Genomic DNA, 27483 nt, shown 5'->3' with positions numbered 1-27483 from the left:
GTCAATCTTCACCTACAATTAACTTGGGCACCTGTCAGCGAGAATGACTATCAGTGTAAATACCTCTCTGACAGAGCTACCAGACCCCAAAATAGTGCATGACGCACAGTGTGCCTCTGCATGAGTGGTGGTATTGATGTGAGTATGTGTTGTGGGTGGACCAGATTGAGCTACAGATTCACTTTCTAGTCTTGTTCATTAAATGCTGTGGTGACTCGTGTTATACTGTGCCTTTATGATATATATTTGTACTTTTTTATTACTGCGTTCTACTTAATCACTATGTTTTAGTCTCAAGACTTTATGCAAACCTAATTTTCTATTGACTTTAAATCAAAAAAGAAATATGACATCTGGGTTCAGGACAGGTGGCCTTAACGAGACAGTCAACTGTCAACACACAAAGGTGCGCTGTTGCGCCGTTGATGCCCAAAGCAGAAAGTGGACGTAACATACGGACAGAAGAAGCTCTCAAATTATGGGGAAAATATAGTCAAGCTACGGCAGCTTGCATGTGAGGATCTGGGACGAGGATGTAATAATAAAAATCAATGCTTTTCTGGAGTGGTGATGCTCATTGACGCTGGGAAATAGGACAGCGATGTACCCTGATGTATTGATGTGTGAACGTTCTGTCCGTGTGTGGGCTTACAGACACCATTTTGTGTTGCACTTTAATGTTGAAAGACTTAAAGTTCATCACATGACGGACGGCTTGCGAACAGGGTTACCAGCTGGATGACAAATATAATATTATAACCTCAGTTTTCTGTGATTAACAACATATCCTAATGAAAACAAACACTGGAGTTTATTTATGCAACCATGCAGTTAGGGCTGCAACTAACGACTATTTTCATTATCTATATATCAATTATTATCTTGATTAATCGGTTAGTCATTTTGTCTATAAAATGTCAGAAAATGGTGATATATTCAGTTTACTATCATAGAAGATTAAAGAAACCAGAAAATACTCAGATTTAAGAAGCTGGAATCTGAAAATTTGGACATTCGTTGAAAAAAAAAAAAAAAGACTAAAAATGACAAACTGATTATCAACATAATTGGCAATTAATTTTCTGTCGATCGACTAATCGATTAATCAGCTAATTGTTGCAGCTCTACTTGCAGTGACTTCCTCTTTGGTCTCGATCAAGTGATCGAATAGTCAGGTGATATTTCTAGACTTCACATTGCTGAAATTATTCCAATATAAAACTGTGGCGCACAATAGATTGTGATACAGATGACGCTAAAGACACGATGGTTGTATCTTTCCAATTTGTACAAAAGAAGGCTGCATTCCTCAACCACATTTGGAGAGGCCTTTGAAACGCCTTGTTAGACATATTTTGGTCTAGAAATGTTCATGGGATGCAGCCCTTGAATTAGGACAAAGCTTACATAGCCGCTGAGTGGCCTGCCTATTTAACTGGATAGTGCTTTCATGGCACAACAGCAGTAGATGTCTGCACAGCATGTGGAGGTGCACAGCATTTATGCTACCTGTAAACTAAAATACCTTATTCCAGATATACTGTGCAGGCATTTAGGGAAAGCATGTTTCTGCATATTATGGGAAAGCAAGCGTGCACCCTGGCTGCGTGTGAGACATTGCATAAGAAAACCGCTGGTCTCTCTGGGACTTGCAGCAGCAGAAATGTGACACAAGGCTTCCAAGTGTCCAGCTCTTAAGACTCTGGTGGGAGTTACAGCGAAGCAGGCATTCAACATGCAGCTGCTAAATAGTCACTCTTATAAACACACAAACAACTGGACTGAAATGTACATAACCTGTAGGGCCTCTGGCAAGCCGCCACGTGTAAATGTGCAGTTGGACTTAATAAAGAAAGCATTTAGAGTGAAAGAGGAAAAAAAAAAAACAGTAAATGGCTGAACTCCTCTTGCTAACCCCCCTCTCAGAGGCCGACCATTTGGTCTGACTGGCTTGTTTATATGGCTGGTTACTGCAGGGATGACTAAGCAGAAATGAGAGGGAGCTGTAGTGGACCAGCAGACTACAGCGATAGGGGAGGGATGGAGAGAGGCCAGACATCGCAAACATGAGTAATCACAAATGGGAGAAATATAAAAAAGATGTATAACTGCAGAAGGGAAAAGGCAGAATATGAGGGAGGGATGAAAGAGGGACACCCGTGTGATGATCAACAGTCCCAGGCCAGTGGAAATATACCCAGACCATAAGACTATATGAAACCAAGAGCAGCCGCTTAGCACACTGATGTGTATTTCCACAAGTAGCTGTGATGTAAACCCAGCTTCTCTCGCTCAGCTGACCAGGCGTGTGAGGATTTCTTTGTAGAGTCTCTCGGATCACAAATGAGTTTCCAGCCGGGGCTCGCCTTACTTCAACTCACAAATGGAGACACACCTGCAGGTACAAATGTGCAAAGCTCCGGTGGAGAGGCCCAGTTAAGGGTTTATGAGTGTGAGTGCTGCAGCCACTGTGCGACAGGACAAACAGGAGAAAGTGCTAATGTGTCCCTGCTGCAAAGGCTAGCGCTGCCAACTCCTCCGTCCTGTCAGTCTCACTAGATGAGAATCTGTTTAGTGATGGGATGTTCGCACAAGTACAAATACAACAGAGAGAACGACACCCATATATCTGCATACGCATGTTCTCAAGTATCACAGTTATCAGATCCAACATAAAATTTCCAGTAACAGCTGCCAGGGACATTATTTACATAAACAGAAGTGAGCAGTGTGTTTCTTTTGACACATCCGTAAAAAATTGGTCTTTATCATATTACTTGCTATCACTTGATCACTTGAGAGTCAGTGATACAAAGTAACTGAATACGTTTACTCAAGTACTGTACTGAAGTACAATTTTGAAGTATTTGTACTTTATTTGAGTATTTCCATTTAATGCTACTTTATACTTTCTACTCCACTACATTTATTTAACAGCTTTAGTTACTTTTCAGATGAAGATTTGACACAACGGATAATATAACAAGCTTTTAAAATACAACACATTGTTAAAGATGAAACCAGTGGTTTCCAACCTTTTTGGCTTCTGACGTCTTACAAAAAGCAGTGTGTAGTCGGGGTCACATTTCAGATGTCTGTGAGTTATTAACAGCTCCACCAAATACTGATTTTTCTATAAAATTTCAATTTCAATAAATGTTCAAATGATCCAATATTTCACCAAAAATCAAAGATTAGAGAAAAAGTCCAAAAACTGAAAACAGATTTGTGTATCAGAACTTTGTTCTTCTTTCCTCTCCCATTAATCATCTAACCACCCTTAGATTTATTTGGTGCCCCTTTGGAGGGGCCCGACCCCTATGTTGGACTAAACTAGCTAATTGTATATAAAGTAATTCAAACTAGCTCCACCTCCAGCAGCTACAACAGTAAAATGCTGCTTACACACTGATGCTTCAGTATTAATAATCTAATTATTAAGTGGGATTTTTCATACAGGACTTGTAATGGAGTATTTTTATACTGTTGTATTAGTACTTTTACTGAAGTAAAAGGATCTCAATACTTCTTCCACCACTGCAAGGAGTGTTGCCGTCATCTGCAGTGGAAACATTGTCAATCTGTACTAAAAACCAACAATTTGTGGGTCAGTTTCATTGTCTAGAAGCAGCACAAACACCACTCACCACAGGATACTCAAAACCTGCTTCCATTGCATCATGAAAACCTCTTTGCTCTGATACATTGGCTGTATATGTGTCATTGTCTAGGATTATGTTCCCAGCCTCATTATGGTGGTAAGTGGACTGTAGTCTACGTCTGCTTGAGAAGGAGGTAAAAAAACAAACAAGTTTCCATTCATATTTCCTCTCACTCTTATTCATCTGTGACAAAAACAAGTTTCAAATTCAGAGGCAATTTAGCAGAAACAACTTGCACATAAGGAAAACATTTGAATGTATTATCAGACCCAACACACATCAATCATGTGCACCGGTTCACATACAAATGCACGAGATCGGCATAAATATAAAAACAAACAGCCCTGAGGCTTCCCTCACTGGATTTGAAGAACTGCTTATACAGAGGGGATTATGGGACACATGACTGTGTGCTGGCTAACCCACAAGAGAAAGCAGAAAAAAAGAAAGACATGAAACACCCGTCTGCCTGTTCAGAGTACCAGCTACGCTTGTTGGGAAAAATGCCTGCTTCTACTGGATTCGACTATCATCATCAGCACTTGTCCAGAGTCATGCCACAGTGCGTCACGCTGCGCCCTCAAACCACATCAGCATGCTTTTGAAGTGTTATTATTACAAGAAGAAAAAGTTTTACTGTAAAAATCTTGGAATAAAATTTTTCTATTTTTTATCTCACAGACAGGAAGCTTCACAATTACAAAGAACTTTAGGGTGGAGCGACCAGGATTTCCTAATGGTTTAGTAAGTTTTAGGCACTTTTGATGTTTAGATTCTTATCCATAATGCAACACCATCCGGGACGGCGTCTGATCGGTCCCAAATGTCTGCATCACAATGTCTGCAGCATCACAATGACCCCAGACATAGAGCCAGGGTAATAAAGAACCATCTTCAGCAAGGAACAAGGAGTCCTGCAACAGATGGTAGGGCCCCCACAGAGCCCTGACCTCAACATCATGGAGTCAGTCTGGGATTACATGAAGACACAGAAGCAACTGAGACGCCTAAATCCACAGAATAACTTCTCCAAAATGCTTGAAACAACCAACGTGCCAAGTACCTTGAAAAACTGTGCACAGGGGTACCGAAGAGAACTGGTGCTGTTTTAAAGGCAAAGCGTGCTCACACCAAATATAGATTTCATTTAGGTTTCTTCTTTTTACTGAACTTTGTATGAAGTTAATTCATAAATAAAAACTATTTACGGCATTAATTGTAAGCACTTGTACTTTTTGGTTCCTCCTGCAAGTAACGATGGTTATGGGAAACATCTCTTATGCTCGAAAAGGTTTGTAAGATGGATTTTACGATCAGCTTAGCCTCAAGATGCTTTTAGGAAACAAAGTCCAGTGTGGTTAGTGTGAACTTCTGCATGTATTACGCCCTACTGCTGACAGTCTTGCCATTAAATAGCAGCAGTTGGCAGCTTCACATCAGCAGTGTTAGTGGTAACAAGGACTACAGTAAACGGGAATTAGCTACATCAAACTGCAGAGAAAAATGTGAAAAAGCAGAGTGAGTTCAGCAGGCTGGGGTTGTGAAGGCTTTCCACTCTGCTGAGGGATTTTGGAGAGGATTATGACGCTCCACTAGAGGTGGTAAGTTTAACTAACCCTTCTCATTCAGCACCATTCGCCTAGCTATGTTTTTAAATATCAGCATTTCCTCACTGGATGAATTGAATATCTTCATGTCCCTAAAGCAGATATGTTTGAGTTATAAAACTTTACAAAAGTGTGTGTGTGTGTGTGTTTGATTGGGCTGAATATGTCTGTTCATCTGTGTTAAACTGGGTCTCACCTGTATCTGTTTGAGCACTTTGGGAATGGGTTTACAGTTGAGCTTCTGACAGGCCTGTTTGTAGGAGGAGAGGATCTCATCCACCGTCACATTCTGAGCTGAAAAACACAAACACATAAAAGGTAAGGATTGCATCATTCTATTGCATGGTTTCTTTCTACACACATAGAGGAATCAGAGTGACTTTCGGTGTAATTTAATATTGTCTGATGTCTGCTGATACTCACCATTTATTACGTTTGTATGAGTTTTTTCTACATAACACATCTGCACAGTGAACACCAGCTAGTAATCCAATTTATGTTGGACAGCCTAAGTGTTTCACAGCTTTCCTTTGATGGCTTCCTATTATATTTTATTCATTGTGTAACAGTATTTCGCATTATATCCATGGAGAGGAGTGTCGGTATGGATCTGTCGAGGCAGGGACGTTTGGACAGGATTTGGACAGAAGTTCAAACGAACCACTTCAGAGGTACGGTGCAGTTTCAGATTACCCTAAAATAAATACGATATGTTTTTAATCCAAAGTGTCTCTACTCTCATCGCTTGCTGGAGCACGCTGTCATATCATTAAGTTAACTGATGCCTATTTATTTTGTGTGCTCCGCAGTTCACTCGTGGGTCACTGGTGCCAGTGCAGCCAGTGCAATAGTCTGATAGCTGCAGTTTGAGCTTTGAGTGGCAAATTCACTGAAACATGGCTGAATCGGCCCTGCAGATCGGCTCAGGATATTGTATCCCTACATGACTCTTGAAAATGATCAAAATAATGAAGTCGAGGACAGGGGCACACTTTGAAAATGTTCTCTTTTTAAGTGACCTGTTTGTGCGTGTCCGCCTTGGGGAGCACTCTCTTGACAGAGAGGATCAGACTGTAACCCCTTTAAGGGCTCCCCTACTTAAGTTAGCAAAAAGAAGGTATTGTTCTTGGTGTGTGTGTGGGTCAGCCACTGCTGCCATCCCAGACTGTTGCGGGGGCTAACTCCAGTCAGATGACTGGGCAACATTCAAACACTCTGTTCTGGCTGAGAGTTGAAGTGAGGCACTCAAGCAGAGAAAGACAGCAACAAGGAAGGAAAAAAAATAGTTTATGTATGCAGGAATGTAGAAAGCTCAGGACATGAAATTACATTAACACAAATAGGATGATATGCATTGGTACTTATTTCAGATCCTGGGTATAGGTAGCGTATATAGACGGAGTAGATAAATACAGAGTAAGCAGTTCATGCTGCTACAGACTGTACCGACACATCTACAGTGCTAACACACAGGCTTGCTGTGTGTGTGTGTGTGTGTGTGTGTGTACAAGTGTGTGTGTGACTTTATGCTGCAGTCAGCGTTTTGATTTCTCTCGCCAAGGTGAGACTTTGTCCGCTTCACTTTTCAGTCGCCTCCATCGTTCTGAAGTTCATCCGCCCCCCTCCCCCCCACTGTACAACACAGTGACAGTACAAACTGGACTAAGGAGAAACACCTATTATAATGTAATAATAACAATAATAATAATAATAATGATAAAATCCCTGTCTTCTTACAAAAACAGTTTCACTATTATCTTGGAGAGTAAACCCAATGCCCTGCGCAGACTGAGAGATTCCTCTTCTTACGTCAGTCAAGTAATAACCTGCTATAAATGATAAGCTATAGGACACTGCTGGCTTGGGGTGTGTACATATGATTGAATCTGTGCGTATGTGTTTGCACGAGCACACGTCAGAGTGAACGACCGGCTGGTGGGACAAAGAAGATATTCAGGTTCACAATTGATAACCAGTACAAGCAGCCGGCCATGTTTGACCAACTGTGTTATTCACAGTCTCAATGAAACTTATCAACATCAGACAACAGCTGAAAATTACTACTAAAAGACTGATACTGCAGTAAGTCTGAGGCAATGGTGTGTAGGGGAAGCAAAATTAAAGTGCCAGTGCCACATGAATACAATGAGAGCAGCCACAACACATCTTTCACTCGTTTTCAGAAGCAGACCAAACAGCCACCAGAACGGAAGCCAGTCTGGTCTTTGATCCTGCTGCAGGCTCTGATACATATGTGCAGTAGGGCTGCCCTTTAAACATCGATGCTTTGACTCGTCAGTTGCGAAGCCCTTGAGTTGAATCTCATTTTGTCAGTTGACTCGCTGTACTACACCCCTCCCCTCCAACTGCGTCACTGTACACAGAGCAATGCAAGATAAAAGCGTGGCGGGCTATAAACTTTTACAAACTGAGTTTGGTCTCAAAAGGAGCTAACTACAAAACTAACAGTTACTGAAATAGACAAGAGTGGTGGAAACAAGGTGGTGGGATGCCAAGCAGTTAGCTGAATGTTAGGAAGGCTGGATTATAGCTACTTTTGAACCAGACACTTCTACAACCTCCCATACTGCTGTCCAGTGTGACTAACTCTTTGGCTGATAGCGTTGTCAGCAGCCACACAGGAGGGACGTTAGGATTTTCTGACTGAACTATGATCAGGACACACTTTTTCTTTCTTTCACTGTGTGGAAATCTGATATTTTCACATCAAAGATGTGAACATGAGTCTGACACGTAAAACATGAGATGTAAGATTAAAGCTTTTACAGGAGTTAAGAGTGAATAACACATTTCTCATATTCGTAGGCCACGTGTTTTAAAGAAAAACATCAGTAGTAATGCTGAGTATTCATAAAATAGTAAAAGCAGGAACCACAAGCACATGACAAATTAAAATGTAGAAGTTGAGAAACTTGCTGAATCTCTTGCTATAATTATATCGCAAGTAGGGGAAATTTAGTTGTTGTAATGTGAACAGAAATATTTAACTTTAAAAAACAAATCTACCTATTCTGAGCATTTTTCCTAATTTTGTTCCCAATAGCTAACTCTGTGCCACCTCCACGACACACGGTGTTACTCTTCTTTTCCACCTGACAGCAATGAGCTTCACTGGGAGGCGTAACGTGCAGGTGCAGGTGTCCTGACCAAACAGCAGGAACGGATGAGAATCCTCATCCAGCTTCCAACCTGCAAACATGACGGGGCTGCCGCCTGGAAGTCGGTGAGTCGAATCATCTGTCGGAGACCCCTCAGTCGACTGAGATTCTTCAAATAAAGCACTCGTTTGTATTTATTTATTTTTTTTGTCAGTCAGTGTGCATTACGATATAGAAGCTTACAAAAATGCACAGGTATATTTCAATGAGGAATTATAAATAAGGGGAATCACAAATATATTTTTATATTCTAGCTGGCACACTTGCTACATTTTTTAAATTTAATTTATGTTCAAAGAGAAATACAGTAGCCTAATATACCTATCCTGTTGAAGACGAGATGTTATTATTTCACAGACAACAATGCCGTGCATTTATATATATATTAATATATATATTATATTAAATAATTTAATTTGTTAATATATTCTTGTTTAGATTTATTTATTAGTTTAATAATATAAGAGTAGGCCTATCCAGTTGAAGAACAGATGTCAGTTATTTCATAGCGGGCGATGCTGTGAATTTATTTTAAACTGTTTCATTTGTTTATTCATTTACACGTTGTTTTTAATGTTTAAAGTGAAATAAAAATAACAGGCTATAAGAACTTGATTTTAATAGAAATACGTGTGTGCTGCCTGTCTCATTATTCCTTCCTTTCTATGTCAGCAATTCAAATAGGCCGCAATTTGAATCTTGCATCATGTGCAGCTGTCTTTCATTGATTTTTAAATGCTCAAAAATATGTTCCCATGACTTCGTTGCACTTGACTGTTAACGTGGTCGAAATCATCACTGAAACTCGTGCCAGTGGATTTTCTGATTGCCAGATAGTCTATATGAAAAAAGAAGGAACGAATCGTCGAATCTTCGTACTGAACGGCCAAATCCGATTCGACTGACGAAATTCTGAGTTGGGTGAAGCTCTAAAACACGACCAAACTGATGGTACTCTTACTGGGAATCAAACTCTTGGTTTTTGCAGTGGTGGATGGGAATCTGACTCCTATCCTCCCCATAGGCCTTTAACTAATTTCTTCACTCTAATTACTGCTGTACAATGTAGCCAACAACCACATGAAGTAAAACACTGCTGTTAAAAAGAGAACAGTCCATGTTTGTACTGCGACAGTCTTTCATTACTTCTAGAGGTCTTCACTTCAGTAACACCACATGTACAGAAGACAAGATGCGCAGCACCAAGAACGTGACTGTAAAGGATTGTAGCTTTGTGACAATGTCTTGACTGTCTAAAGTCTCACCAGTCCAAGCTTCACTTAGCGACAGATTCTACGTATATTTTAGGGTGGATCTGCGGAAAGAAAAACATGCTAAACATCAAATTAAGAAACTGATTAAACTTTGTAAATGTTAATCACTTAAAGGCCAGGTACAGATAGATAAACTCACTGTTTATTCTACATCGGGTGCCTGCCATTGACTCTATGACAGCTCCCCAAAAGTGAAGCAAAAACATCTCGATGACATCTTGATGACTGGCGGCTTGTAGTTCTTATCATACTGATGTTTGTTTTTAATTAGTTATTTGACAATATAAAAAAGGGGGTGTGACATCATGACTGACCGCTGTGACAGCCGCTCTCAAACCTCTGTCAGGCAGCGGGACTCTAGCTCCAAATGATGTCACACAAGCAAGATGGCAGCTCCCGGAAAGGAGATATTCTGGCTCCACTTTTGACGATAGAAAGTGAAGGCACGTCATTCATATTTATACAATCAATGATATCTGCATACACGGACATGTTAACGTGTTTGTCGGCGTATTTGTGGACGTGGGTAGATGATGGCATTTATGCCATGTGGACCTTTGTGGCCACGTGGATAGTATAGTGTTTGAGCCTTTCAAGGAAATGCAGGTGTCTTAAACTCAACAGTGCATGGTTTCACAATAAAAACATAAGAAACAGTATGAAGTACTGATCTATATCCTCAGCCTTTTCTACAAACTGAATAATGCAAAAAAAAAAACTTTGAGATATTTACACACTGGAGGAGAAGTCATAAAAACTAAAATATCCATCTGAATTTGACTACATTAAGAAATACATCAGTAGACATTTTAAGCTTTGTGTAGAAACGCAGGCACAGCTACAGAGACTTTTTTTATGCACAAAGGTGGCAGAAACAGCAACATACTTTAAGTTGGGTCCATTTTTAAATGAGTACAAGATGGGATTTATTATTGTTGGAATGGCTCCACAACTTTTTAAAGACACCCAGTTTTAATCCAGTGTCCCTTGGTTAATCGTTCAGTTATTATTTGTTAAATACCAGTTATATGTCAAAACATATTTGAGTATTTTTACATCAAAGTCCCTGTCTTGATCATCAAATATTTGATGGCTCGTGGGCGTAAACAAAAATGTATCCAATCAAACGTGACTTGAGGCGACTAGCTAACCACACCCCTCTTATAAAACCGCACTTGACTACTTGTGGCTTGTAGTAGCTGGCAGAGCAACATCATCATCATCAGGAAAGTGTGTGTTATATTAGTGAGCAACAAACTTTGGTTTCATCTCCAAAAGAATGTGGTTTGAAGTGCGATTCATTCATTTCTCCCTCGCCCTCCTTCTGATCTAACAGCGCCGGTGAGGGAAATGTGTGTGGAAGCCAACAATCCTTGACAGCTCAGTATCGCTCTGAATTTGCTGCACCACGCCTGCTTTTTAGCGGTCCAATCAAATGTGGAGGATTTGATTTAAATCAAAGGCTCACATATAACGTTTCACTGGGAAATACGTCACAGTACAGAAGCTGAAGATGCTCAAACTTCTGTTTCACTGTGACTTTAAAGTTCCAGCTCTTCTTTTGGCCTGTATCCATGGTTTATAGTAGTCCTTTAATTGGAAAAAAGCATGTTATTAACTTCCTGTAGTGGTTTTAGGGTGAGGCTCTCCATCATTCATACCACCTTCATAGGTTTCACTGCACAGCTAATTCAGTTCAGATATATCCTGAAAAAAATAGTTTTTTTTACTTGTAACCATTTCCTGTTTATGCTTTATCTACCAAACATATCTGGATACACACATGTGGATTTAACCTAAATGCTTTTTCTACCAGTGTGTAAGTGTGCAGTCTTGTAAATTTGTACAGTACAGCGTGTGCGTTCCAGTGAACACTGTGTCCTTGGAAAAGTGTTATTGTGCAGAGCCGCTGTGGAGCAAGTGTGCGTGTGTAAACACTTCCTGAGGGAAGGTGGGGTTTGGGGGTGGGAGATGGAGGTGGTCCCATGCTTACCGCACTGTATTTTTACACACACCTCATTAATTAGGGAAAAAGAAGAGGTGAGAGATGGAGAAAGAATTAAAGGATGTGGTTTTTTTTTAAAATCACAACTGTACTCGATAGCAAAGAAAGCTATGTAAGAGAGCTTGGGTTGAACATCTTAATGAAAAATAAATAAAATTTGTGTGTATGAACGTAAGAAACAGTAAAAGAGAGACAAACGAAGAGAAAAAAGAAACAGTGGGCTCCTCAAGAGTCAGATGCTTGGTGTTAAATAGAAGTCAGAGATGTGCGACTCAGCCCTGCAGGATCATTAAGAACTGAGCTACAGCTGTTGCCTGTGTTTCTGCTTGCTCTGTCTTTGTTTTATTGCACTCCCTCCAGTACTGCTGGTACATGTACGGAGGGAGTGGCGATGAGGAGGTACGCAGAAGGGGGAGAGAGGGAGGATGATAACAAGGGAGGGGAAATGACTGCTCCAAACCAACCTTTAAATCAAAGGTGCTATAAAAACCCAGTGGTTGTACAGTATATTTTAGAGTAATGTATTTTCCTTAACATATTTTAAAAAACAACCGAATATCTGATTATTCTAGGCAAAGTAATCGCTGTCTTGAGGCTTTAACCCATGCTCACATAGTGAGAAACATCAACGAGTCACCAGAGGTCCATTCAGTTCCTACAGAGCTGAGTAACAAGCTTTCCGGCTGTCATCTGAGCTTTCAACCCATTTCTGTGCTTCTTTGTTTCCCAACTGATGTAATTTTGTTTAATGAAAAACAGGTTTACATGACAAGAAGAGTAAAAAAGAAGAGGAGTAATCAGCTGTGAGTTATTTTCAATTGCTTTCAATAATGCTAATTAGATGCTGCCAGCTCCTCTTATCCACTCTTTTAAACCAATGTGACACAGTATCATTTATTTTTGAATTTCAATTAACGCTGCCTAACGAGCTCTTGCCATGCCAGTATAACATCTCGTCAAAACGATGTACCGTTATTAAAAAGGCAGCAACTAAAAATACAAGACTTCTCTTTTCCTTTGTTTCCGCACATCATCATCATCACACTGTTGCAGTTAAAGCCTCTACCACCGCCCACAAAAGGTCGGAACAGTTTGACCCACAGTGCCCACAGTGTGAGCGTGGGCTTTAGTACCAGACTCAGGTTGTGCTAGTCTTACTGGGTTAGATGAGTGGATTGGTGTATGCTTGCTAAACTGTTACCATAACATGCTGTTTATGAGATAAGTAGTCAGGATTTTTAATTTGTTGCTCTATTTTAAATGTTTGTGAGGTGAGAAGCTATTTGTTGCATAATAGAGGTATAAAAGATCAATAAACACGCTACAGAAAATAAAATATTGCATTTAATGGTAGCAAACAAATTGCAACACTTCATGGTGTGTATAATGATTTAATTCAAACAGGGAGAGAAAATAGGGCTCTGAAAATTGTCAAAAGTTTGTCACACCTGACTAGTTGCTGCAGAAAGCAACATGTCCATCAGATTGTCTGTTTTGGAAGTTATAAAAAAATTAAGAAATACTGACATCTCCCTCTAAACTTCTGAAAAGAGCTTTCTACTGCTTTCAGACCTTGTGAAAAACATCTAAAAACAGCATGTAAGGGCCCTAACTGTTTTCTTATAAAACTCTTCAAAAGCATTTGATGTCAATGCCAAACCTTCAGGGCCTGTAAACAGACGTGATTCTTTTCTTCCAAGCAGCTGAACGACCTCACCTGCCTGAAAGCCGCTGTCATATGAAGGTGCTGAATGAATGTAGACAACCATCAATTTAGCACAAAAGCATCATCATGCCAGCTCTTGCTCCATATTTGTACAACAAATGATCATTTCACAGATGCTGTTTCTCTGCACAGCGCCAAGGGTACATCCAGAGTAACATTATCTGAATTGTTAAGTAAAGTCTAAGCCAATTTCTGAACATGTCTGTTATCTTTGTCAGCGTTGCCATGTCTGTACCTTCATTCTTTGTCTAGCTGCAGACGGGAAGTGCAAATACAGTGCCTACAGGTGCTGCGCTTTTTTCCTTTAACTCCAACGAAAAACGTGAAAACAAGCAAAGACAAGTTTGCGTGTATGCGGAGGAACAGGCAACACTATTTGCAGAAACTAGTAAGGAGACAGACAGATGACTGAAAGATCTGGCAGGAGGAACGGATTCCAATGAAATGTGAAAATGCACATCTTGGATAATGTCTTGAATTTCTTCTGTTTGACTTGTCTGCACGTTCTGGTTTCACTAGTTAAGAGTGATACAGGATACTCGATTGCAGCACCAACCTCAGTCAAGCGACTGCAGATAAACACCAGACCAGACCACATCTGGAAGAGCATGCACAGCTGGAGTTCCACGAGAGAATAACGTTGAGTTACATAACAACACGCAAAGAGAGAGAGAGAGGCCTGTAGTAGGAAAAGTGCAGTGAGAGATAGTTAAGTCTGTTGCCTGACTTACAAGGCACTGACCTAGCTTATACTCAGACAAATTGTTATGTAGCAGCTAATACACACACCAACCACAACGACTGACGACCAATCCTCTTGAAGGATTAGCACGCCGATAGGAGGAAAATCTAAATGCTTCCACAGTGGAAAGTGTGAGATCTCTGGCCGTCACCTTGAATTGATCATTTAGACCTAATCTGTAAGGTTCAAATGTCTACAACAGAAGGTAATAGCCAGGAAACCAGTGGTGACAGGTTACATGCTGTAAGTATTCCCAGCCAGCAGTTCAAAAAAGGTGCCTGAACACAGAGCACTTAGCGACACATGGAGGCCAGGTGTCCAACTAGCAGTGCTTAAGGTTTAATCCACTCTGTTTCAGATCTATAGCCAGCATCTTCAGCAGTCTTTAGGAGATTTGCTGCCCCACTGACTCAAACCACGCTGTCCCGCAGTTGTTGCAGTCAGATGAAAACCTCGAGAGAAAATGTACACTTGTTGGTTTGACAGTTCACTATGAGCTCAAATCATCTTTTATTGTGTTTAAAAAGCCCAAGAATTGAGGAAATTATTATTCTTTCGAAACCTTGCAATCTTTTACCTCCACTTAATTTGAAGTCATGTCTGGTTCCCTTCGTTTCGGTCTTCTGTCCATATTGAGTTTTTGTTTTAACACCCAATAACTGAGCTTTCTGAAAACAGTCTCCAAGTGTGAATAAATATAACAAAATAGGCTGCGCATTTCAGTGTGTGCAGGGAAACCAGAGCTTTTGGCAAACTATGATGTAAGAACAGTAACCAGGTTTGCGCTCTTAAATCCAGGCTTTTCATAAGATGGTGTCAGATGCGTATGGGTATGGCCAAAAACAACAGTCCCATTTCATAAAGAGATTGCCTGCACACAAAAAAACAAAGAAGACGCTCTCAGGATCCAAAAGTACGATGAAAAACGATGACGCAAAGCAGCACCGATGCAGCCGGGGGTGTGTGCAGCACTCAAGTAAAGAAGCCAACTGTCTGCCACCACTAACCCACTCAATGGGCACTCCTTTAAAACGTCAATACCACTAATTACATAGAGCAGGTTCTGACATTAAGCTGTATAAATGTTTATTTTGATAGATGGCTTTGCCAGCACAAAGCAGCAGCACAGGAATGACTGATTGCCTAGTCAAATCACTTTCTTGATGTTCATTTAGTTGTCAGATAACAGAAGCAGAAAAATATGTCAATGATGCTTGTAACTGTGGATGGAGATCTTTATGTGAAACAGCCAGTGTGGACGCACGTGTTTTTGCATGCACAAGGAATTTTTAATTTTAGCTAGCTTAGTGTGAAAGAAGGCTAAATTGAAAACATGAATATCACCTACATTTAGGGGTGACAAGGTTTTCACAAGACAACAGCAATATGTGACATAACATGGCAGGCGTTTGGGCGAACTTCCAGAGATGGATGTGGATATATGTTGGGAGTGAAATACACAAGAGTTGCCAGCTCCTACTTATCATGCAAGTGCCAGTGTTCAAAATAGCCCCGCTCTCTCTCAGTCTCCAGCCCTGTTCTCTGCCATTTCACACTGCCGTGCTGTGGATGGTGACAGCAGCGTCATTCACACATGACAGTTGCCTGCCTGGCCGCTCAGAGGTGGGGCAGGAGACGGGGGGGACCTGTGGCACTGTGCTGCTGTGAGCTTTTACCAGTCTGGATGACAAGACGGTGACAGCAAGTAAACACACAGAGAAGATAAAAGTCCAATTTTAGAAGGGAGCCGCTCCAAAGAAGCACCTTTACGTAATCTGAATTGTGCTGTTCTAGCAAAGGTCTGCACCAGGCAGAGGGTCAAAAGTAAGCAACGTAAAGTTGATGACTTCTAATGTTGTGGCTCAAGAAATGCCAAGACTTTGCAGGAGTGTGATTAAGCAAAAACCCTGGAATTGATTTCAAATAGCGGCGTGCGGATCAATAATTAACAGACCGCACTCAGCGTAGACTGAGAAAGAATCTGAAAAACAATTCCACACATGCAACCCCCAGGCCTCCTACAAACACACTCACATCCCACGCAATACCCATCCTCAAATTTACCTACACTGCACTCATATAACGTAGAAAAACTGTATTTTAGATTTGTTTGCACATTACAGCAGACAAAGCAACTACAGCTTGACAGGAAATAAAATCACAACATGTCTATGTTGCCTCCATGCCTTCAGTGGTACAAGATATTATGGCTGGACATCAACAACAGTCTGTCTCTTTGTTTGATAAACTATGATGATGCTTAATACAACAAAAAACAGAGCAGCCATTTTAAAAAATCTCCCACATGATACCAGGCCTCTTTCTGAGAGAAAGAAAGCTGTCGGACTAGCTGGAGAGAGACATTATGAGCTAACAGTTGTATGCTCTATTTTTAAATGAAAGGGCATTTTGTGCCATGTGTGTGGAGAGTGTGTAAGTAATATTTGTCACGGCAAGCCTCCTCAGGAGTGATAAGAGGGAGGGGGAGAGCAAGGAATTCCAGTTTGACGGGGACAGTAAGTCCTACACTGACATCAGGACAGGATGAGAAATCATCATTAATCATCACAGACAAATACTGGCATGTTTTACGTAGACTAGCATGTTCCATGTCTATTCTACCGTTTACTATCAGTGTCTGTCTGCACTGTAGCTTTGAGGCTACAGTGCAGAGAGACATGAGGTTCTCAAATACACAGTACAAAAGGTGCATGTGTAGCATAAACAGGCCAAAATGCATAATAGATGAATATATAAACTAGAACTAGACTAGGGGGCCGATAGTATCAGCTGGTATTATGACTGACATATCAGCATCAGCATGTACTGTTGGTCAGGAGAAAATATTCCAAAATAAGAAAAAACCAATTCAGAGTCATGGTTCTTGTTTTATCTAGCAGACTCCATTGTTTGAGACAGGAAAGGGACATTTCAATCAAGTCCAGATCAAGTATTCATATTGTCCTATATCATACAGACGCACAGTTGAGTACATCTAAACTTTCCTTTAGTGCTTTTTAAAAAACAATAACTAAGTCAACAGCTCTACAACTATCGTACACATTACAAAAACACTGACCAAAGAACACAAACACTCAGAGAAAACACACAAACACTTGTTACTTTCATTCCTGATTTTTGCCTTGTTGCTTCCAGTGTTGTCTACTTCATTGCATTCTTTGCCTGAGTATAAATCTGCTGTTTCTTTGCATGCTTTCATGTAAAATGGGGTGTTAATGCCATCTACATGCCAGCTGACATTATCAGCTGACATCTGATAATGTTAACTTGGCTGGTTTAAAGGGACAGGTTCACAATTTTTCAAGTCTGTCCTAAAATAACAGTCAGGTTCCCAAATGAAAATTGACACGTTTTTCTAGCTGTAATCATTCCTCCTGTTCATAAGAGATCCTTTCATGATGAGATTTCAATGTAAGTGATAGGGGACAAAATCCACATCTGTCCTTCTGTGCAAAAATGTATTTAACAGTTTTTCTGAAGCTCATATAAAGCTTAAGCTGTCAAAATGAGTCAAATCAAGTCAATATCTTTCAAAGTTACTGTCATTTTCAGTGCCAAATTCCCTCTTGGCACTGCCTGCCGAGACACAAAGAAGGAATTTTTTACTAATGTTCATTTGGGCACCTGACTGTTGTTTTAAGACAGACTTGAAAAACTGTGAACTTGAACGCTTGTAGTCCATTTATCAAATATGATATGTTATATCAAGCCTTTCCTCTATTGTCCTAAAAATCCAGTACTGTTCTGGCTGTTGTATAAACTGAACCAACCTGTAGGTCTTCAAAGCCCTCGTCCACTCTATACACTGACAGCTTTGCCTATCAGTTTGTAGCTTGGTCCACAGCCACAACAAATAACATTTCATGGGTCACAGAGCCACTAATAACTTGGTGCCAAGTGGGCCTCGGGTCTGATGACACGAGACGGAGCTGCACGTAGGCCAAAGGGTTTGGTTGCTTGCACGATAAATGGTCATTACTGTGAAGGAATTGTCTGCACTGCAAGTAGAGGGCAGGTTTATTTTCACACAATGACGTATTACAATTAGTTATAGGTATTAACCTTTATAACACACACTTGAGAACACTATTATTCACTGTGGCTGCTGTGGAAAACTATCTTGCATGACTTAACAAAAACAACCTCTGGAGATTTAAGAGTATTTGCGGTGACTGATAAGTCTGATAAAATAAGTGACTTAGCACATGCTTCCAGTATGACCCATTGCTTTTGTAAAGACATGCCTTGCTGATATGAGCCTGAGCTACACCTAGACTGAACTGGCCAGCCGCAGAGAACCAGGGAGGAGGAGAAATCGGGTAAGAGAAGCGGAGGGAGTAGGGGAAGCAACGCAGCATGTTGGGAAGTTCAGGAATCTCAGGATATGATGTAATATTTGCCCAGGCCTGGAGGGAAAGAACAAGCTCTCCTCAAGTCTTGACAGGGAGACGAAGAAGAAAAGAAAGAGTTCTATGAATGATATTGGACGATGCCAATTCTTGAAAAATTAGAGCACCAAGGAAGAAATGGAAATATGACACCCCAGCTGGCTACTATCGTTCTCTCCTGAACCCCCAGGTGTTTATTTTGAGTGGCAGCTTTCAAAGCTCCATGAAGTTAACTCCTGTTCAGAAGCTTAATTTGTGAAAGCAATTAAAACAGATTCAATACCCGTCTAACGAATTCTTCCCTCTGCTTTTACAGCAGTAACTCCATGCATGGATGAAGCTCTGGGCTCTGTGACCTCAGTCCCACCTCACTGTTATATTTCTGACAGGAGACATTACACAGGAACGTGGAGAACCTGACACCAGATCAGCAGATAAAGTGGCCGCACAGATCATAGATCTATTGTGGCGCAGTGCTCACTCCTCGCTAAGCATGAAGAGCCTTGAGGTAGAGATTCAGATACATTTCATTTCCTGGACTTTGTCTCAGACAGACACACACACACACACACACACACACACACACACACACACACACACACACACACACACACAGTGTCCCATGTGCAAGCATGTCCTCAAGATAGTAGACGTAAGAAGCCTGACAAAGGAACAGAAATCCATGTGAACATAAAAGGTTTGAGCAGGCCATCATTTGCAAAAGCTTTGCACCAGATGCAATTTCCAAATTTAACACACACACATGACATATCCAACGCAAGGCAAACGCATACTTAGGGATGCATGATATTTGATTTTTTGCCCAGGGCTAGCTGGCTGTGCTTCCCTCTGGCAATGCCGTGGCTAATGCTCAGCTAGCATCCCAACTAGCCTCCCAAATAGCCCCATAAGCCTCACCTAGATTTTTTTTCTTAAAAAACTGACTCAAAACAGTCGATCCAATATTAAAATAGCTGAGGATTAATTTTCTGTCAATTGACTAATCGATTAATCGTTGCAGCTCTAAAGGAAATTATTACATTTTAAACATTCTCAAACATAATATTAAGCTTAAGTAAAAACAAAAAAAGTGCAGAGGTGCTAATTCACACAGTAAAGTCCACAAATTACATTAATAACAAGACTAGAATTGTTGCGATTTGTCTGAGCAGTCTTTTTCACTTTTTGACATGTCAAAGTAGGAAAACACAGGTGTATCCGTTTAGCTGCTTCAGTTTCAGGATCCTGGTCTTGTGCATGCTGGTTCACTGTCACCTGTGCTTTTCCTGCAAAGACAAGTCAAAATGTCTGCTATGCAAAAGGCCTATTCAGCTCAGCTGTTGACAATGACTGATCAATCACATTTTTCCTTTGCTTCACTGTAATTTATCAGAGCAGCACGTTGCAATGTTGGGAAAAAAGAAAAGCCCGTGTGTCAAACTGAGTCTTCAACACGATCACACTTAAAGATCACCAGAAATATTTAGATTTTTCCAAAATATTATGAACAGTAGAATATTTAGTCTCCACAAGCTTAACAAATGAAAGACTTTACTTAATAATAAGAATAAAGGAAGTATTCGCTTATTCAAAACATACAAAATTTGAGAGTGCCAGCCTTTGCAGTTTAAATTGTTTTATTCCTGCAATAATGTAAAATCTAATTCTAATAAATGTACCAAAGCCTTATAACATCATCTACATTACGAAACATTTGCACCACCATCAACTGTCTGTCTACCTCTATATCAAAAGTACAAACACAGTTGGACCTTTGGAATTTAAATAAACTACATGACAAATGTGCTGTGATAAATAATCTGAGCCCATGTTACAGTCATCTAGAGACTTTACTGTTCCCAGCACTCTGTGTTTCATAAGGTCCCGGAAATCTTGGCTAACTGCGTTGGACTTTGCCCCCGTGGAGTTTGGCTAAAGATATTTCATGTCCAATTTACTATCAGACTGGATGCCTGGCATGTGCTCTGTAAAAGGCACTGCAGACTGATACAGACAACACAGACAATTTGGAAACGCAACAATGACAAGCAAATGTCATGTTATGTAAAGTGGGTAAAAATATAGTTTACAGTCATGTGAAGCTAAATGTGAAAGGACAAATAGGGGACAACTTCAAAGTGTCTTTCTTAGTGGCTGTCTGGCCAATTGCATGGGTATTAATAAAGCAATTTATATTCAGCTGAACATGAAGCAATATTGTTCATAGATATTAACCTTGCTGCATTTGGGCTTCTTCCTACCGCCCCTCCCCCATCTGGACATTTCGCATCACTGACCCTTGCTTTGGCCTGGCCTACATTTTTGGTTTTATACATCAGGGAAAAAAACAGGACTCGCAATGGCTTAAAACCACACAGGGTCACACTGAGACTGGAAGGTCAGCGATATAACTCTAAATCAACACAAATGTGGCTTCTCAGACTGCAGTCAGCTGTGCAACTGTGTCATCACCAGTTTTCACACTTTGTGGGTCTGTTTATTTGATCATGTCCATCGTCCACAACAGATGAAGGAGCGTGTGACTCACGGTCAGATCACACAAGACTAACCAGTTCCTCCACAAGAAAGAACTGCACGTAAAAAGTGTACTAAAGCAGTCTAACTCTGCATATCAAGAACTATGTTGCATTAAAAATAAAATAAAAAACAAATATCAGACGTGGTAACAGCAGATTATCAATATTATTAGACTTGAATCATGATTTCTAGTGCAAAAAAGGTAACTAGGACATTCCTTCAATTTTTTACTTTGCTTAATTTTACACAATAACAGTATTTTGACATAAAATACATACTGCATTTTGTTGTATCGGTACTTACTCTGTGCAATGAAAAAGTTGAATCTAATCTAAAAATACACAAAAAAAGAGAAAAAATTATAACTATACAATTGCTGACACTATATTTATATTTGTTTTCACTTTATATTTGATTATAGTGATAATGAATACTAATCTATATATAAAAACACATCAAATATACTTTATCTGTTGTGTCACTTTGACCTGGATTATCAGAAAACTGCACTACTGGTTTTGCACATACAGTACATTATGTTCATGCTCACTGGTTTAGAGGAACATGATGTAGATTGCTTTCTAACTTGGATCTACTTTTCCTACAGATCTATATCCTGATCTTATCTACCTCTCTGGTCTATTTTTGTATTGCTGTAGTGCTAAACTTGCCTCTTATCTAAATACATGGCATTTATTATAAAACATATGCATATTATCACATGGAGGATTAACTTAAAAAGGTGAAAAGGTAACTTCTCATTTCACTGTGACTTTAAAGATTGGGTATATCAACACAGTAAAGGCAGTGCCACATCCTGCATGAGCTTCCTCAAGAGGTGTTTTCACTGGACAAACAGGAACCGACAGTGGTAAAATGGCACACCTAAAGGAGTGGTGGGATCCTCTCACAATACAGCATACAGCACAGCCTTTGGTCTATATTTAGACATATATATGTACTTAAGCTGTTGGAAAACACTAACAGACTAAGCTGTTATGTTATTTGTCTATTTAAAAGTAAAACCTCTGTTTGAAAAAGGGGCGGGGGCACAGGTGCTGCCTGGGGACTTAATAGCATGTGTGTGGTGTGATCTTGCAATAGATGACGAGCTTTGAAATAAGACACAAAAGAACATTCCCCTAAAAGACCGGCTGATCAACACTACTCTCGTGTGTCAGTGTCAACATCCATAAACCAGTCGCATGTTCTCACCGATTACACATGGAGTACAGAACATGACAGTGCACATTTTACTCCCAATTTGAGCAGCTTGAGAAAACTGGAAAGCTGTCAGAAGGCCCATGAGAATTAATCCTGGCTTGTTCTTACAGGCACAATAAACAAGTAGAATAAATAGAAACTAATTCACACATAAAAGAGATGCAGTAACACTGAGTATTACCATGTCTCCAGGGGTCCTTGGGCTCCACTGCTCCAGAGACAATATCCTCATCTGAGGGAAACGTCACCCGTTTGCCACTTGGTTTGTGTTTATCGTCCCCCTCCTGCACTGAGGGGTACAGCACAGCCTGGTCTGTGGCAGAAGCTTCTGTGCTACTCGTCTGGTTTGCATCTGAGAGGCTGTCCGCTGTGCTGCCAGCTGGGGCATCTTGAGTTGTGAGCTCTGAGTCTAAAGTATTGTCTGACAAAGATCTGACATTTGTCGATTCAGCCTCCAACACCCCACTCTCGTCGAGACTCAGATCCACACCAATGTCCATGTCCCCGCCATCATCCCCTTCACCCACAACAAACTTTGCAGGATCAGTGTCCTTATTGTCCTTCCTTTTCTCCACCACAATATTGTCCTTGTGCTGCTCATCATTAGAAAAGATCAAGTCAGTGGGATTCGCTAAAGCGGGGGTGTCTTGGGCACTGCTCTTTCTATTTCCATTGACCTCATCAATTTCCAGTGTGTCTTGTGCCTGGTGGTTATCCTCCTCGGCCACCTGAAGGTTGTCAGTGAGCTGAGGCATCAGGTACGTTTCAGAGGCCTCTGTGGGAACAATGTTTTGTTTTTCAGCGTTACTGTCCGTCATCAGTTCAGAGATCCGGGGGATGACCCCTTCGCTGTTGTTGGTAGTGTTGTGGTCATCGTCCACGTTACTTTTTGTCTTAACATTGCACAAATCTAAACGCTGCTCTTCGATATTCATGTTTTCATTTCCAGTGAAACTCAGTCTTTAACTGTGCCAGACAGCCTGGATATTAGGTTAAACAGTAACTAGGAACCAACTGACATGAATAAGCCAGTCTCTGGCCTCAGTCTCACTAAAAGACACGTAGATGTGCACCTATGCTGGTCCTTTATTGACCAAATTATATTTAAGTGCAATCAGAAAATTATTCCTGCGTATTGCCCGGTTTGTTGCTTTGGGGGATAAAGTGATTTAAATAATAGCTTGCACTAGTCCAAATCACAAATGACTTTGTTGCATCCTTTAAAAATGTAAGATAAAGTGCAAATCCACACAAATATCAATACAATAAATATGTGATACCTGTGTGAAGTACTATGTCAGTATTTATTTGACAAACTAGGCAACTTTGCTCAACTATCACCAAGCCAGGCAGTCACAGTTACCACTTAATAATTTCTGCCAACCGTGTCCTATTGCTCCAAAAAGGGAACCGATGAAAGGCTCCCTGGTCGTCAGCACATTGCCAGCAGTATTTAAGAGGACCAGGACAGTCAATTGAAATGAACAAGTCACTCAGGGTGCCTCCATTACGCTAGCAAAGTGAGCTCACAGCCCGACACCAAACCAATTCATTTGCATGAATTTAAGCGAGCTAACGTTAGCTAGGTTGCTAAAGTTGTAGCCCGACAATGACACCCAGGCCCGTGTACGGTCGCATGCCTGCTTCGTTACGTTTCCCCCCGACAAAGTCCATTCTTCTGTGTCAAGAAAAAAATATTTTCCGGCTGTGTAGCTCTTGTCTCACCCTCTGTCGTGCTGCAACTCGGCTCGCATCACAACCCTCGACCAGCGGCGGCGAGGAAAAAAACAGGCGTCACACTCTGAGCAATGAGCATGTTTCGGTGGCTAACGTTACCGCCAGGGATCCGAGCCGAAGACACACTTGCCGCTCCTAACAGTGCTGATTATTATGAGATTATATTAAACTATATGCCGATCGTACACGTCTCGTAGATATCTCACTGTCCGGGAGAAGTACGTGGGACCTGTTTTTGTCTGGCGTTGCTATTCGCTAGCTTGTTGAAGTCCAACAACTGTTTGTTGTTCACACGTCTTACGTCAGCACGTCGTTACCCACAGAGGTACGTTCAGGAGACGCAGTGTTACATAGGGTTGCAAAACACCAGAGACAAACAATATTTTAGAGAAACATTTGGTTTTTTTTTTAAGGCAGTGGTAGAGGACGTATTCAGATCTTTTACTTAAGTAAAATTACCAACACAGCAAAGTAAAAATAGTCCATTACAACTAAAAGTCTTGCATGACAAATCCTACTTAGGTAAAAGTACATAAATATTAGCAGCAAAATGTATTTAAAGTATTAAAGTAAAAGTTGTCCCACTCATTTCGTCCCTCTGACTAATATATATGACATCATTAGATTATTAATACCGAAGCATCAGTGTGTAAGCAGCATGTTACTGTTGTAGATGTCCAAAACTAACTGGAAACTTGTGAGGGTAATTCAAGTTCAAGTGTGACAAAGTTCATGCTCACTTGAGCTTTGTAGACACCGGACAACCAGATTATGACACAGTCGGAATTCATTGACTAACAAACAATCCATAAAGATTTTCTGCTGCATTTAAGTCACATGACTACATTAAATTATGTCATGCTTTTGGCTGCGCTGTCATTTTTGGACATTTGCATCTTTTAAAAAAGGCTTGATCTTTGGCAGACTTCTCTCCTACAACAAGATCATGAGCCCTGTCAGTGCAATCAGTAAGGTCTTATTTGGCCCCACTGTTATCTGTGAAGATCGTGCACAACTGAATGTTTGACAGAATACAACCCTCCACCAGTTGAAGTTATTTTATCCTAGGTAGCATTTTGGACTACATTTACGATTTTTGCACAATCCAGGATACACACAAAACAGGAGCCTTACTGTCAATTTCATTGGTATAGCTGCATGTCCTGAATAGTGTGTGGATGCACTCAAGTAAACCAAAACTTTCTAGACTGCATCAATATAGACTTCCTGTGGCTAAATATAATATAGTCTGCATAGTGTTTTGAAAAGACGTACAGGGACAAGATCAAATTTTGATAGTAAAGATTGAGAGTTTTGAACATGGGTGACTTTTTCCAGTTGCCAACAAGACAATGTGGGTCTTGAACTGTTAATCATTTTCTAAAGATGATCTATTGATTCCAGTGTTTGCACGTCAGCAGACTGAATCTCAGTGACCAACTTCATTTAATCTTGATTAGCTACTGCCAGTCAGCACAGTGTCAAAGTAATTAAGGGCAAGAATATAGTTAAAAAAACACTTTGACTTATTGTATTATAACATTTTTAAGACTTGTATTTACAATTAAAACTCTTGAGACTGAACATCTTTAGCAGGACTGTCACCCTTTGGTGCCTTGGTTCTCTTGGGGAGAAGTTTTGCCTGGATATTTGGGATGACACCACCCTCTGAGATCATGACCCCTGCAGTTTGTTGAGCTCCTCGCCGTTTTCCACTGCCAACAAGATGTGGTGAGGAGCGATGCGTAGCTTCTTGTTGTCACGGCTGGTGTTTCCTGCCAGCTCCAGGATCTCAGCACAGAGGTACTCCAGGATGGCTGCGAGGTAAACTGCGGTGCCATTGCCAACTTGCTCAGCGTAGTGGCCTTTCCTGAGCAGCCTGTGGATGCGGCTCACTGGGAAAGTGATCCCTGCTCTGGAAGACCGGGAAACTGAGGATTTTGGCTTTGGCACAGCTTTCTTCCCGTGACCAGACATCTTCAGTCTGAGATGAGAGAGATACTTTAGTCCAGATTACATAGTAAGACCTTAATTTCAGTTATTTCAAATACCTCGAAGTATAAAAAAACAAGTCATTAAAACAGCTATGATTGAAATAAAGGCCTGAAGAGTTTTGGGTCACGAGGATCAGCTTGAAGAGCAGCATCTACATGTTTTAACATTAGAGCCAATTCCATCTTATAACACACAATTTAGTGAACCCTCACCAGTTCTGTTTGTTCAAAGATGAGACAGGAACTGCACATTGAAACTCACGATGCTGCTTTTATATAAGTTAGCCAGTAATTTGTTGATTGGTGACACCTGGCTCCTCTGCTGCGCGATATCTGCAGGAGCCCAACGTCCCTCTCGCATTCATTGTAATAAATGACAGTACAAGATGAGACTTTTGTTTCTTTTGTCAGATTAACTTGCTCTCATGGTGTACTTTTTGTATTCTTCGGACACAAGAATCCAATTTCCTCATTAGTCTCATTAGGCAAATGCCAAACACCTGCGTGAGCTGGATGGTTCTGTAACAGCAGAAAATTGTGAGTGATAAATGGAAAATGACACCTCATTCAGACAATAACTGACCAAAAAGTACAACTTGTAGCACCTGGATGTAAACAATAAGAGTAGCAGCAGGAATAGTTGAACATGTTTATATATGTGCATTCAGTGTTTAAATCAGAAGAGACACTTTAATCTTAAAAAAGGGAAACTGATGAGAGATTTAGCCTTCAGTTTCAATGACAGCGAGTTTTGAAGGTGCACTCTTTATTGATTATGGTGACAGTAGTTAGATTTTCACATTTTGAAAGAAAGGAGGGTTGTGGGAACGTTTTTATGTATGACAGGCGGTGGTGGAATGTAACTAAGTACATGAAATACGGCACTCAAGTACACTTTTGAGGTAGTTATATACAAAATTTACATACAAAATCAATGCAAACAATATTTAACTACCTAAACTTGACCAGCTATAACTTTAAAATATTGTTTACATGTCTATGCATCAGTAATAATCATATGTCACTACAGAGGCCTTTCTGCTGCATATTTAGTTCATGTACCATTAATGCATGTTACTAACTTGACTTCTTTCCGGGAGTTTTTGTGCTTTTTCGTCTCACAGGAAACTCCAGAGCCTGAGTGATGACAGCATGGTCCGGCCTTGACACCTTCTCCGGCTATTATTGCTATTATTACTACTAGTCTATCATTATTATTGTTGTTATTGTTGGTATTGTTGAGCCCAGTTCTGTTTGAGGTTTCTTCCTGTTAAAGGGGTGTTTTTCCTTGCCTCTGTTGCCAAGTGATTGCTCATGGGGGAATTGTTGGGTCTCTGTAAGTTAAAGAGTATGGTCTAGACCTCCTCTATGTGAAAAGTGCCCTGA

The 27483-nt window shown here is 40.6% G+C and overlaps 1 protein-coding gene and 1 pseudogene across 2 annotated transcripts in view; both read right to left on the bottom strand.

The window, feature by feature from the left end:
- Nucleotides 1-24420, bottom strand: part of ppp1r37 (protein phosphatase 1, regulatory subunit 37) — a 44673-nt gene extending 20253 nt beyond the window's left edge. Inside the window, exons 1-3 of one of the 2 annotated variants that reach the window (XM_067594802.1) lie at nucleotides 22548-22737; nucleotides 21446-21473; nucleotides 5466-5563 (exon numbers count right to left, since the gene is read on the bottom strand). In XM_067594802.1, coding sequence (XP_067450903.1) covers nucleotides 5466-5563; nucleotides 21446-21473; nucleotides 22548-22598 — 177 coding nt within the window. In that variant the 5' untranslated portion in view covers nucleotides 22599-22737. Of the gene's footprint in view, nucleotides 1-5465; nucleotides 5564-21445; nucleotides 21474-22547 lie in introns of both variants that reach the window. The other variant, XM_067594801.1, reaches the window with a different exon arrangement.
- A 1110-nt stretch (nucleotides 24421-25530) lies between these two features.
- LOC137186130 (histone H2A-like) lies at nucleotides 25531-26509 on the bottom strand (annotated as a pseudogene).
- Nucleotides 26510-27483: the final 974 nt, after the last annotated feature.

The sequence above is a fragment of the Thunnus thynnus genome, chromosome 7 (genome assembly GCF_963924715.1).
Source record: "Thunnus thynnus chromosome 7, fThuThy2.1, whole genome shotgun sequence".
Taxonomy (NCBI): Eukaryota; Metazoa; Chordata; class Actinopteri; order Scombriformes; family Scombridae; genus Thunnus; species Thunnus thynnus.
This window is presented reverse-complemented; position numbering and strand designations above follow the sequence as displayed.